Here is a 13137-nt window from a genome sequence, read left to right as displayed (position 1 = left end):
GACGGAGGGGCGATGGGCGGGGCGGACGGAGGGGCGATGGGCGGGGCCTCCCCCATGGGCGGCGCCTCCCCGTGGGCGGGACCTCCCCCACTCCCCCACCGCGGCAGGGCAGCGTGCTCTGACCTCGTCACAGGCTGCGCAGCGCGGCTTCAGGCACTCGGCGTGGTGCCGGCCACAGTATATCTTCCCATCTTGGTAAAAGTAGATCAGATCCACCAGCAGCTCGTTGCAGACGGTGCAGATGAAGCACGGCGGGTGCCAGCAAACGCCGTGGCCGGCACGGGACGCAAACACGGCGATGTCCCCGCCGTTAATCTGGCCTCCGCACTGCGAGGCAAACAGACACGTCAGTACAAACACCAGCCCGGCTGTCTCTCGGGGGCGCGCCGCGCGCCGGACCGGATAAAAGCCCACCACTCCCGGGCGCCTGGGTGGCTCAGTTGGTTAAGCGACTGCCTTCGGCTCAGGTCATGATCCTGGAGTCCCGGGATCGAGTCCCGCATCGGGCTCCCTGCTCAGCGGGGGGTCTGCTTCTCCCTCTGACCCTCCCCCCTCTCATGTGCTCTCTCTCTCATTCTCTCTCTCAAATAAATAAATAAAATCTTAAAAAAAAAAAAAAAAGCCCACCACTCCCATAAGGGCGGGTGGCTGTGAACTTGTTTTCAAGCTAGTAACCGTGCTACCTGCTTTACATACACGGGAGGGCGGGTTTTGCTTGCCCGCCCTCCCACTCTTCTTCCTTCCAAGGAAGACAAAGCTAAAGTCACTGAGGAAATCAGGACTCTCAAGGTGGGAAAGACAGAAAAGCTCCTTTGGCAGAGGCTCTACAGGCAGGGGGCAAGCTGACCCGTGGTGAAGGTGTCCGTATCTTCTAGAAGCTCCTAACTCCATCCGGAGGCACAGCTGAGTGTAACACCACAAGGAGAAGGGGGTGGGGGGGTGCATTAGGGGCGCTGTACCATGGGGGAGGGAGGGGCGCCTGGGTGGCTCAGTCGGTTAAGCGTCTGCTTTTGGCTCAGGTCATGATCCCAGGGTCCTGGGATTGACTTCCACGTCCGGTGGGGAGCCTGCCCTCTCCCTGTGCCTGCTACTCCCCCTGCTTGTGTTCCCTCTCTCTCTGTCAAATAAATAGGATAAAATCTTAAAAAAAAAAAAAAAAAAAAAGATGGGAGAGGGAGTGGGTTCATAAAAGTACTTAAATGATTTCTCCAAAGCCTTTCAGGAATATTTTCAGTCTGCTTTCTCTAACATCTTTTTACCTAGTCTTGACTGAAAAGGTACCACTTCTAAGGCCACACCATGGAAAGGGCTTCTCTCCCCTTCCTATCTTCTTGCTCATGTTCCAAAGTTCCTTTCCCAATGCAGAAAGGAACAAGGCAGCATCTCTGAAAACCCATGTTATGGCTGAGGCTGGGCCTCTGAGGGAGGAGTAAAGTGTGAGGGTGCTGGGTCCTGGGAAAGGCTCTCTGCTGACCATGGCATTGGCCATGAGGTTCATGGGCTGAGGATCTAGTTCCATGGCCTAAATGAGTGGCTGGCTCTGGGGACAATGTCTAAAGAGTAGAAAAGATACCTCTAAATACCTCTAATCCCACACCCCGGCCATCATACAGGATTAAACATTTCATAGGAAATGAAGTAAAGGTCTCATGGAACAGTCTCTGGGAGCTCATTAAGGTAGAGACCAGATAAAAGAAAAATATTGTTGCAGAAAGTAGTATCCTTGCCTTTTATAACGTTGGTAGACCTAGGATAGGCACAGTGATAACAGATAAACGGAAGCACATTAAAAATTTCGAGGGTTTATTTGAGCAAATACAGATTTAAGTTGGGCAGCACCAAACTGAAGGTGGTTAGGAGGGCTCCACCTACCTGGAGCCAGGAGGGAGGTGCTTACAGAGAAGACAGGGACGCAAAGCAAGGAAATTAATTGACCGGCTGTAGCTTAAGTGGTTGCCTTATTTGAGAAAGCCTACTTGCCTATTGGCAATTGGCTGGTCTTAAGTGTCATTTTCTCAATGGTAAGACACTGCCCTTGGCTTAGGTTTTGGTTTGCTCACACAGGTTATAAAGCTATCAGAGACATCTCAGTGTAATGGCCTCTTTGTTCAATTGCTTTAACAATACAGAATCCCATGTAATCCTCACCTTAATTCCATGATGTAGGCATTTGTCACCTACATTTTGCGGATGACAAAATGGAGGAAAAATAACATGGTCAAGGTCATCTGGCAGAAACATGAGTCGAACTTCTCTGCCTCCGTGCTTCTGTCACTATTCTACACAACTTTTGACACCCACTCATGAAATGTCCAACCTTCCTTTTTCCTTAAAAGAGCGCAGCTGGGCTGGTTCCAGGAGACGGATCTCAGAGGGACAAAATTCCTGATGCGAGGACACCGAATCTCACATCTTTTCTTTTTACTTATTTTTTAAACTGCTGTTAGCATTTTTATAAGTATTTATTTATTTTAGAGAGAGAGAGAGAGTGGGGTGGGGGAGTAGGGACAGAGGCAAAGGGAGAGAGAAACTCAAGCAGGTTCTGCACTGAGCAGGGAGCCCAACGCAGGGCTCGATCTCCCAATTCTGATATCACATTTGAGCTGAAACCAAGAATTGGACACTTAACCGACTGAGCCACCCAGGAGCCCTGGTTTTTTTTAAAGATTTATTTATTTATTTTTGAGAGAGAGAGAGAGAGAGAGTGTGGGCGGGTGAGGGACAGAGGCAGAGGGAGAGACAATCCTCAAACAGAATCCCACTGAGTGTAGAGCCTAATGCAGGGCTCAGTCCCAGGACCCTGAGATCCTGACCTGGGCTGAAATCAAGAATCAGTTGCCCAACCAACTGAGACACCCAGGAATCCCTCTCCTTTTTTCTTTTCCTGAATCTCACATCTTAACCACTGACCACCTGCATCTCAAGGGTGAGTATCAAGGGTGAGGATTCCACTGCCCAATCTCTGGTCCTGTGGTTCCCCTATTAAGTAGCATCTCCATTCCACCCACCTGAACCTTCTCACCCCATGCCTTTGAAATCTCAAAAAAGGGCCACCAAATGGCATCCACTCTCCTCAGGTAGTATCTCGATTTCTCCTCACTGAGCCAGTTCATGTATCTTCAGCACCTGAATGGTTTCCTTAAGAGCTTAAGGAACTGCATGAGGCTTTTCAAAGAACAGCACAGCCAAGAGCAGTGCCCAAAATGATGATCAGCACCAGAAGGCTCTGTGGCTAAGAGGAGGGGCAGGGAGAACCCAGGCAGGCTGCATTTCCACCTTTCTTTCTTTAAAACCTTCTGCTACCATGCCCTGAGCTCTCTGCAGGAGAGTAAGAGGAGAAACAACCCCCAGACCCAACTCAGTGAGGCCCTGGGGAGAATGCACGGGGGCGGGGTGGCACATGCATTTCGCTAAAGAACCCTCAAACCCAAGGAGACGACCCTTTACCACCCCTTTAAATGGTGCTGGGATGATCCCATGGTCCAGGCAAATTCCATTTTCTAAAGGACTCATTTTAAAACATAAATCCATCAAAAAAAAAAAAAACCCATAAATCCATCATGTCATTCCTGTGCTCAAATCCTTCAAATGGCTCCCCATCTCCTTCCAATGGCTTATACAACTGGCCCTCCATGAACTCTGACTTCACCTGCTACCTCTCTCCCTTCACTCCCTCTGCCGTGCCACAATGGCCAACGTGCTGTTCCTTGAACACAACAGAAAACGCTTCTGTCTCCAAGCCTTTGAGCTGCCTGTTCCCTCCACCCTCTGTGATCTGCAGGACGCACTCCCTCAGTTCCTGCAAGCCTTTGCGCAGAGGCCACCTTCTTCTTTTTTAAAGATTTTCATTTATTTGTTTGAGAGACAGAGTGTAAGCTAGAGAGAGCACGAGTTGGGGAGGGGCAGAGGGAGAGGGAGAAGCAGACTCCCTGCTGAGCGGGGACCACCCCCCACCCCCACCCCCACCCTCCCAACACAGGGTTCGATCCCAGGACCCTGAGATCATGACCTGAGCTGAAGGCAGATGTTTAACCGACTGAGCCACCCAGTCGCCCCCAGAGGCCACCATCTAAGTGGTGCCTTGCCCGGCTACTTTCCTGAAAATTGCAAGATCCCCACACCCCCCAGTGTTTGCAGCCTCCTTCCCTGCTATATTTTTTCTTCTTTATTTTATTGTTTGACTTTTTCCCCTAGAATGGACCTCCTTACAAGGGCAAAATCAAAAGCTGTCAAATCTTTTGTTCACCGCTGTATCGCCAAGAGCTAGAACTGTGCCCGGCGCATGGTAGGCACTCTATGAAACAGCTGTTGCAGGAATGAATGCGTGACAGGATGCCAGCACAATTCCTCCCCGCACCCTGGAATCCATGCTCACCTGTTCACAGATAGCTCCTGTCATCGTGACTGGGAAGGGCCTGACATTCCCTCGACCCAAGTTTTCACGTTTCCTCTGGTTGCTGAAGAGCTTCAGCTCCCTCTTCTCCTCCTCATCCAGGGAGTTGCAATATCGAACCTGGACAGACACAGAGAATGTCATGGAGGCCGTCGCCCTCGCTCCGTGGGATTTCTGAAGCCCACACCCCAGAGTTTTCTCGTTAAATGTGCTCCCACTCAGCTTTACAGCGCTGGCCTGCGCTGGCCCACCAGCGGGCTCGGGGCTGGTGAACGTGTCTCTCCCTCAGACAAAAGAGCCTTCTAAAGGCGCCGAAGTTCAGAGCCCAAGTCATGAGCAGGCTCAAGGTTCTGTAACAGTCCCTCAGCCTCCGCTACCCCACGAAGATCCACATCACGTCGGGGAGCTCTGGCGCTAGTCAAGATCTGGGACTTTTTCCTACTTAAAAATGATGTGGATCTTCAAATGGATTGTGGGGTCCTGATTCGTTCACCTCCTTGTGTCCATGTGCATGATCCTTGACACCAAAGGATGGCTCCAGGCCAGCGAGCCAGAACAGTGGTCAGAGGGCTCCCAGCTTCTGTACTCCCACCTCATTTTGGGAAAATGGGGAGCCAAAGGCTTGAGGCGAAGGAGTTGGTCCAGAGGTACGTGCCCTGCTTCACGGAAGTCCCTGCATGTTTATCTATGTGCAGGAGGGAAAGGGCGGCCCACTGGGCTTTGGCTAATCCATCTACTTGCGTAAGATATTTGCTTTCTTGTTAAACACAAAAACTCATGGCATTAAGGGAGGGACACTATGGACACTCAAATCCAGCATTTCCCAGTCTTTCCCCCTTATTAACACATACCACGGGAATTCTGCCATAGTCTCGAACTATTATTAATACTGTTTTTAAAATGGTCTCACTTTTTAAAACTTGAATACATTTATTTAAAAAGAAAGTATATTATGATTATAAATTAAAAGTCAGTACCACCTACAAAAACCAGAAGGTGACCGTAAAACGAAACAATGTGAGAACGAAATCAGGTTGTTAGATTCTAGCTACTTCTGCTCAGGGGAGATCCTGAAACAGAGATTCTTAACACAGTTACTTAAAAGTGGAGACTGGTATGAGTTGGAGAGGTGTGAGAAAACTGCTAGCCCAAACTGAAATCCCACCCCACCCCCCACCCCGGGGCTGATTCCACCACTCCACCTGGAGGAATGAAGCACAATTTAAAAGGGAGTGAGTGATTCTCTTGTTATGTGGCTCACTTTCACTTACTATCATGTCTCTGTACCACCCAAAGTCCTGTGTCTATCAGGCTTTGGGAAACACGGACCTCATCCCATGTCCTGTCTTTCTTTGCAGTAACAGTGGAAAGGTTAGATGAAATGCTCAGATGGTTTGTTATATGACACTTAGTGGGAAATCTTTGGATCAGAACTGTTGCATCCTAACTGGAAAACCAGTGCAGCTGGGTATGTCTCAGCTGCTTCATCTGAGCAAAAGAGGGAATGATCAGTTACTGACTTTAGAACCACTCTTTGTCCTCAAAAGGACCATGTTCAAGTGGGCAAAATCTGCCCACTGGGTCACTTGGAAGGAATTCTCTCCAACAGGAAGAAGAGAATTTGAATGGTCTCTTTTCAAAAAACTACAGTTAACTGTAAACAGAATAAATCATTAAAAGCAGAGAACAGATCACCTTGCTCTATCGAGTAAAAAAGTGTTGAAAGAAAGCCGTCCTGTGGATGTCCCCGTAAGCACCACCGCTGTGACCTGACTAGCCCAGAATGTACGGTTACACCAGTGACATTTTATGGATATGCTTTTAAAGAAAGGCACTCCCCTCCTGCTTGTAAAAACACGCATTTTCACTTCCAAATTAGTTAACTGGGCATCGGGTTACAGTGCTTGCTCTCGGGTTTAAAGGAGAAAACACTGTTAGTATTTGTTTTATGAAGTCGGAAATGGGCGACAGGAAATCATGGCTCTCTTTCTAGGGACTTGCTTCAGTTTTTAAGCTTTTGCTTCACTTATGCAAATTTATTTTTGAGGCTGTTGAATTATCCCTTTTGATCTGAATATGGGAAGATAAAGACTAAAATAGCACCTATTCAATTTGCCCAGAGATCTGGCTTGTGGGTGGGAGCAGTCGGTAGAGAGCTGGGGTCCAGCTCTTTAGAGGGATTATTTCTCCTTTCGATTTAAAATTGTTTAAAATGCAATCAGTTAAGTGGACAATTCAATTCTAGAGGATAACTATTTTTAAAAACCAGATACTTAAAAATTAATTTCTAGTTTACAAACCTAAGCCCTTCAAGCAGGGTGATCTTTTAAAAATGTATTCATGGACTGCCCTTTATGAGCAATTTGACTTCAAAGATAAGAAACACCTAATTACTGTGACTTCTCTTGAGAGGTTCAGGGAAAAAAGGACAGCCTGCAAGCCATCCTTCCACGTGTTCAAATGGTGGCCCTGCAAAGTTGGCCTTTCAATGACAAAAACACAGACATTCAGAGCTGCAAATCTGGATATGTGACTTCTATTGCAGCACAACGTGGAAAACTTGCACACTTCTTTAACAGGAAAATGCCAGAGAGTCACAACGTTTTTTGCAGGGCTTGACCTTCAACTGGCCCAGGGAATTGCAATCAGCTAAGGGACTCAGGCAACCAGCACATTCTTCTTCAACGAGGAAAACCTGGGCTTGAGCTTTTAACTTTTAGGGCTCCCTGGGTACCCCCAAACGGCTAGTAGCGCCAGGCACAGAGGTGAATCCAGTCCATAATGAGATCTGCTTCTCGGTAACACTCTCCAGAAGGTGTTGGGCCGTTTCTTTTGGCTCTAATTAAGGAAGCTAAATCCTAAAACGAAGGGCCAGAGTTTTTCTTCAGAGACCTCACCGGTCACAGCATTCTGATTATGAAGAGGGTAACAATTCACAGAAGCTTCTAAGACAAGCCTTCCTAAGGCCCCCGCGAGCCCCTTACCTCATTGTCATGTGGCGGCAGCTGGTGTAGTAGCTGCTTGATTCGGAGCTTCTCTCCAGGACTGTTGACGTAAGGAACCTTCTCCTCTGGGAGACAGCTGTAGTACTGATGAACCTGCAGGAGGAAAGCGCATGGGTCACTTGGCCGTTCCCACTCCCTGGGAAGAGGATCCCGGCACACGTTTGACTTCCTGTCCTTTCCGCCCTTTGCAACTCAGCAGCATCTGCGGTTCTCACTGCAAGCAGACAAATTCATCCTTGAAGAAAGAGTGGGGCGAGTCACCCGTATCTTGGGGCTTTCCCTCTCTGGCAAGGGAAAAATAAAGCCAGCAAACTTTCCTAGAAAAAGAGAATTCGGCAAACAGGCGGGGGAACCCAGAGGGTAGAGCTCTGTCGGCAGGCTCCCCCCCGCCCCGAGAGAGAGAGAAAGAGAGAGAGACAGGGCAACTTTACCATTTTCTCTGTGAGTCTCTGGCATGCACCGTGCCTCCCTAGTCAAAGGGATCTGTCGGTGCCTGCCTCACCCTGGAGTCAGGGCCAGGCTCTGGCACTCGCTGAGCTGCTGGGTCCCTCAGCCTCCACCTACATTAAAAGCCCTCTAGGTTTGGAGCACTTTATAAGGGCAGGTAGCAGTTCCCATCTGTCCGAAAAGAGAATCACTACATCTGGGATACTGAGTATGCAATTAAAAATTATCATTGGCAGGAGTAGTTTTGCACCTCCCAGAATGCTCCTGTTTACGGCTGTTAGGGCATACTCTTGCACTTTCTGGGGCTGACTCAACTCTAACAAAGACTTGGGAAGGCATCTAATTTTGCCTGAGCAAAGAAAACAGACATCCTACTATCCAGCTGTATGCAAAACTAGGGTCAGGAAAAACTGGCCAAAACAGAAGGTATGCTATTATACAGGAGAGTGGGAAAAAAAAAAAAATCCCACAAGCTCAGATGACATCATGGAAAATTCTTTTCAACTATCTCTTAGCATCATGACCAGATCTTGCGAAACAAGGCATTCATTCAACAAGACACAGAAGACAGGGGACTTGAGGCTCTAAATTCATTATATTTGTTCCACTCCACAAACTTGGTCTAATTCCCTTGAGTTTAGGGAGCCCTGGACATGAATACACTTTTTGGGAAGGCTGGGGCAAAGAGCTACAGAAGCTCTGTCTACTTTGATCTCCAGAAACGAAATCATAACTTTTTTAAAAGGTGGGGGGAGGGAAAGGCTTTGCAGTGACAAGGCCTTAAAATAAATACGAAGGCCACCTTTATTTTCATAACACATGATTGTACCCATTCACCATCGTGTGCGTATTACTGTCTTAAGCAGAGCCCAAAGGCAGCCATAAACAGACTGCTCATAGACTAGCTGGCTTTCTCAAAACAGGGCCCTGCAACCGCTCCCTAGAGGCACCTGGCAGGGAGCCACGTCCTGGGATGCGAAGGAAGGGTTTCGGGTATTGAAAGCAGCCCACAGGTTACCAGCCCTTTCTCTGAGAAGAAATGAAAGCCAGATCATGAGTTAGTTTGGGATGAGGAGCTGGCCATGGGCCCGTCAGAGACTGGCACCCCACTTTATGCTCAGAGGAATCCGTGCATCGTACGCTGTAGCAGGTAAGTGCAGGCGGAAAGCAGAGGCCTGTGTCTTGGGGAATGGGCCTCACCCCCCAAGTTGACAGACTGCTTCTAGCAAAGCCTTGCTGCAGCATCCCTCCGTCATTCCCACACTAGTGACAGAACCTTGGGGACAGATGCTAATAAGAAAGGAAATCACTGGAGACTCTTGACAGGGGAGTCCAATTTGAGTGCAATGGGCTGTCTCCTGAATTGCCCGTCAGGACTCACACACCCCTCTTTGCCGCCCAGGGCACGGGCATCCCTGAGAGCCCGTATGACTTGGCACCTTGAGCCCAGCCTTCGCTGACACTGGCCAAGGCTGAGCCTGGCTGGAATCTTCCTTGCCTCTTTTGCAGCTTGGGCCAGCTGTTCCTGAACCCCCCTTCGCGGCTCTGTCACTTGCCATCTCTGTGTTCCTGAGTGAGTTCCAGAACCTCTCAGAATCCTTATCACAGGATTGTAGCAATCAAACGAGAGTGAAGGTGAAGCACTTGGCCCTCAATAACAATCAGTAGCACGAATACATAGTGGTGAGTCTATTATCCGGCCCGCAGGCTCCCAAGGGAACAATCCAGATTTTCCTGGCCTCGCTTCCATTTTGAGAGGCAGAGCCACACTATCAGCTTGCAGAGTGAGACCAAACTGGAGGCCTCCAACTACCTTAGTCTAAGAAAGAAGGCGGCGGTGGGGTGGGGGTGGGGGTGGGATGTTATTTAAGCTAGTTTGATTTCAGAGGGAAAAAAAAGCAGATTCTTACAAAGATGTGGTGTTCTCTCGAGAAACCCAACAGAATCGTAGGGTCTCAGAAGGAAACGGCACCGGCTACTGAAAGGTGACTGGTAAGGTATTCTCATCTCTCTAGGTCCAGTGTCCTCTTATCTCTGCCCTGGTCTTCTTCCTCAGCAGATCTGTTCCTTAGCATCTCAAAGTTTAAGGTTTCCCACAGCTCCTGAACTTACACAGCCTCCTTTCACGGCCATCCTAGACTGACTCACTTGGCTCCGTTCCCAAGTCACCAGAGAAGGACCCTGCCTACCCCATCTTGGGCAAGGTCCACACCTGCAGACTGGATCGGAGAAGTTCCATCCTGTTTTGAGACGTCAGGGCTGGGCAAAGTAGAGGTGGCCATGACTGGAGACCTCCAAGGACCAGGAGCTTAATAAATACCCTGGCAAGCTGAGTTCCATCTTAAAGACTTTTAATTCTTCTGACTACTCTTTAAGAACATAGCTCTATCTTTCCTGGCTGGGCATCTTGTGTTGCCTTTTATAATTCAAGCCTACTGATCACAGCCGCAGAAAATACGTCCTTTCTACCAGCATCCAATAATTCCTTAAATACAGAATGTACTAAAAATAATTCCTCTCAAAAGGCAGTCAACAGTTTGGTGGATGACTTCAAAACTTACCTAGTGAAATGCACCATTTTGAAACCAAATCAGCTAATATTAACTAACAACCTCCCAAATCGTCCCCATGTCACATGGCAGGTGATCCGGCTTGCTCGGAGGATGGGGAATGAGTTGGTCCTTCACCACTTCCCTTGGTCCTTCCATCACTTGGCTTCTGTGTCTCCTCTTGGTGTTCAAGAGCTTGGGAAGTCCAAGCTCTTCCTTCAGCAAAGGGATGGGAAGGATGGAGAAGCTCCCCTCTTGAATTCCCAATCTGGGTCTGGCTCGACAAAGAACTGCTGCATGTAGTTTCCTTCGGCATCCTCCAAAATAAAACTACTGTGTAGCCCAAAACAAACACTGAGCAAACCAACGGTAAGGGGAAAGTATTTAGTGTACTTTCTGGCACTACGGAAATTAAATTTGCCACCACCACTGAAAATCCTGCAGATCGCTCATTTTCGTCCAACCATGCTTCTCTCGTTAATTTTCACAAACAAATAATCATATCCAATAGAATTTTGTCAATGATGACCATGACCAAGCAATACGTGCTACGGCGATCACTTTTTCCTCCTGTGTGTACTGAGTATCATTCTCCAAAAGGACTATGGCATGTGCTAGAAACTTGGTTCCATGTACTCATTACTCAGGTAGAGGTGCCCTGCGATACTGCACCCTGGGTTGAGCTGTAAGAGGTACACTTCCCCCAAACAAAAGCATTTTGCACACAATCAACTGGCTCAGGAAAATGAGATAGCTGAAGGCCTTTATTTATGGTGTCACTCCCCACAGCGAGGTTTGGCAAGAGCTTCAGTCTGTGTCAGAGGGATTGTTAGAGCTTTAGTCGGTGTGCAAATAAAATCTACAAAGCAAGGCCTCGCCCAGTTGGAAAGACTGGGTTTGTTAGAAGGAACTGCACATTTGACAGCATATCTGCCTGGGCAGAGAAGGGAGGGAGGGAGTCAAGTGACTCCCTGTTGGAGAGAAAAGTGTGCTAATTAAAAAAAAAAAAGTGCAAAGTGCTTCATTTAGAGCGGTGGTTCTCAAATTTTAGCTCGCATCAGGACCACGAGGACAGCTTCTTAAAACACCTTTCTGATTCCACAGCCCTGGGGTGGGGCCCGATGGTTCGCATTTGTACCACCTTCTCCTTTGATGCCCCTGCTGGTGGTCCAGGGAGCACATTTTGAGAGCCTTAGAGTCATCCAGCAGTTTTCCCTCAATAGCCAATGCCTTGAGAGTGCCAGGTAAATGATGCTATTCTTACACATGCCCGGAGATCCAGGAGGCCCAGAGGAGGGGAGGTTCGGAACTTGTTGAATCTCACTTAATTTTGCAGGTATCTCTTGCTACACCTACATACATGCTTAAGAAGGGGAATTCCATCAGCTCTGGTAAGGATAAGCCATTCTAAGGGCAAAGTGGGCTCCTATTATTGGGTGGGACATTTTGCATATCAAAAGCATCCTGTGTTCTTAAGAGTGCGAACCCAACAAAGAAGTCAGTCTTTCTTGGCTGATCTCAGATTGAATTGTCCTTCACCCTCTAAATGAAGGAAGGAATCAATGAACATATTTATTTACGGAGTAGCTCTTATGGTAGGGTGTTTTTATATACGGTATTTCATAAACCCTCCCCATGCCCTGGAGGCTGGTAGATTGTACTCATTAGACTGAGCATCACACAGCTAAATAGGGGGAGAGCCATTTTTGGACTTGGCTCCCTTATCCTCTCCTTTGTTTTTCGTGGATTCTTGGCCTTCTTCATCAAGAAAAAAGAGAGACTGGCAGATGGATGGGAAAGAACTAAAAAACCAGATATAGTAGATTCCCAATATGTATGACTGACCACATACATGATGAACACGTTTTCCTTCGGTGTGCTAAATAAAATGACCAACATATGGTCCCAAATGAACTGGCAGTAGGTAAAATATGAGGTACTCCAAATGAAACGGTCTTTCCACAACTCCATGGAATGATGGTATAAGGGAGTTGTGGCAGACATGGCTCTCTACCTACATCCATTTTCCTTTTCTCCCTTAATAAGAATACCAAAATCTTACTTGAAGCATCAATATGCCCAGCTTAGAACAATATTTTTACATCTCCCTAGTAGCTATGAGTAGCCAAGCAATTAAATTCTGGCCAATGACACGTAGCATGTGACTCCTGGGAGGCTGAGCAGTTGGCAAAGGCCTTTTTTTTCCCATTCCCCCTTCTTACTGTTTCCTGTCTGGAATGTAAAAACAATGGCTGGAGCTCCAGCAGCCATCCTGTACCATGAAGTTCCTTATTGTACCATGGAACACCAAACCAGCTCTGGATTGCCTATCTCCGAACTTCATTTACCAACGAGAGAAAGAAATGATTTTTTTATTTACAGTCTTGGGTACTAGGAACTGAATGCCATTCCTAAATGATACAGCAGTGGTTCTCAAATGTTAGAATACTGCAGAATCATTTGAGGTCTTCATTAAACATTATCCCCATTTTCATTCTTCTGGTCTGAAAAAAAAAAAAAAAAAGCCCAGAATTCTATATTCTTAATAAACACCTCATACCACACCAGGAGAAACACTGGTTTAAGAAGAAGGCAAACATGACTCCACAAGGTGAAGGTAAAAACTCCTGAAGTATAATCTCTGATGTGACACATTTGAAAGGCTTTATAAAAGCCCATCTTAACCCAGAGACTAACTAGAAGATTAGACCTTTATTTCACACTCTCCCTCTCCTGCAGTTTG

General features: G+C 47.6%; 1 protein-coding gene across 1 annotated transcript in view; it reads right to left on the bottom strand.

Annotated features, from left to right (window-relative positions):
- Positions 1–13137, bottom strand: part of PRICKLE2 (prickle planar cell polarity protein 2) — a 115716-nt gene that overhangs the window by 50256 nt on the left and 52323 nt on the right. Inside the window, exons 3-5 of the mRNA XM_034997735.1 lie at positions 7378–7491; positions 4376–4513; positions 124–327 (exon numbers count right to left, since the gene is read on the bottom strand). Coding sequence (XP_034853626.1) covers positions 124–327; positions 4376–4513; positions 7378–7491 — 456 coding nt within the window. The remainder of the gene's footprint in view (positions 1–123; positions 328–4375; positions 4514–7377; positions 7492–13137) is intronic.

The sequence above is a fragment of the Mirounga leonina genome, unplaced genomic scaffold (assembly GCF_011800145.1).
Source record: "Mirounga leonina isolate KUSES-001 unplaced genomic scaffold, KU_Mleo_1.0 Mir_94, whole genome shotgun sequence".
Lineage (NCBI taxonomy): Eukaryota > Metazoa > Chordata > Mammalia > Carnivora > Phocidae > Mirounga > Mirounga leonina.
The sequence above is the reverse complement of the archived record's forward strand: the minus strand, read 5'-3'. Positions and strand labels throughout refer to the sequence as shown.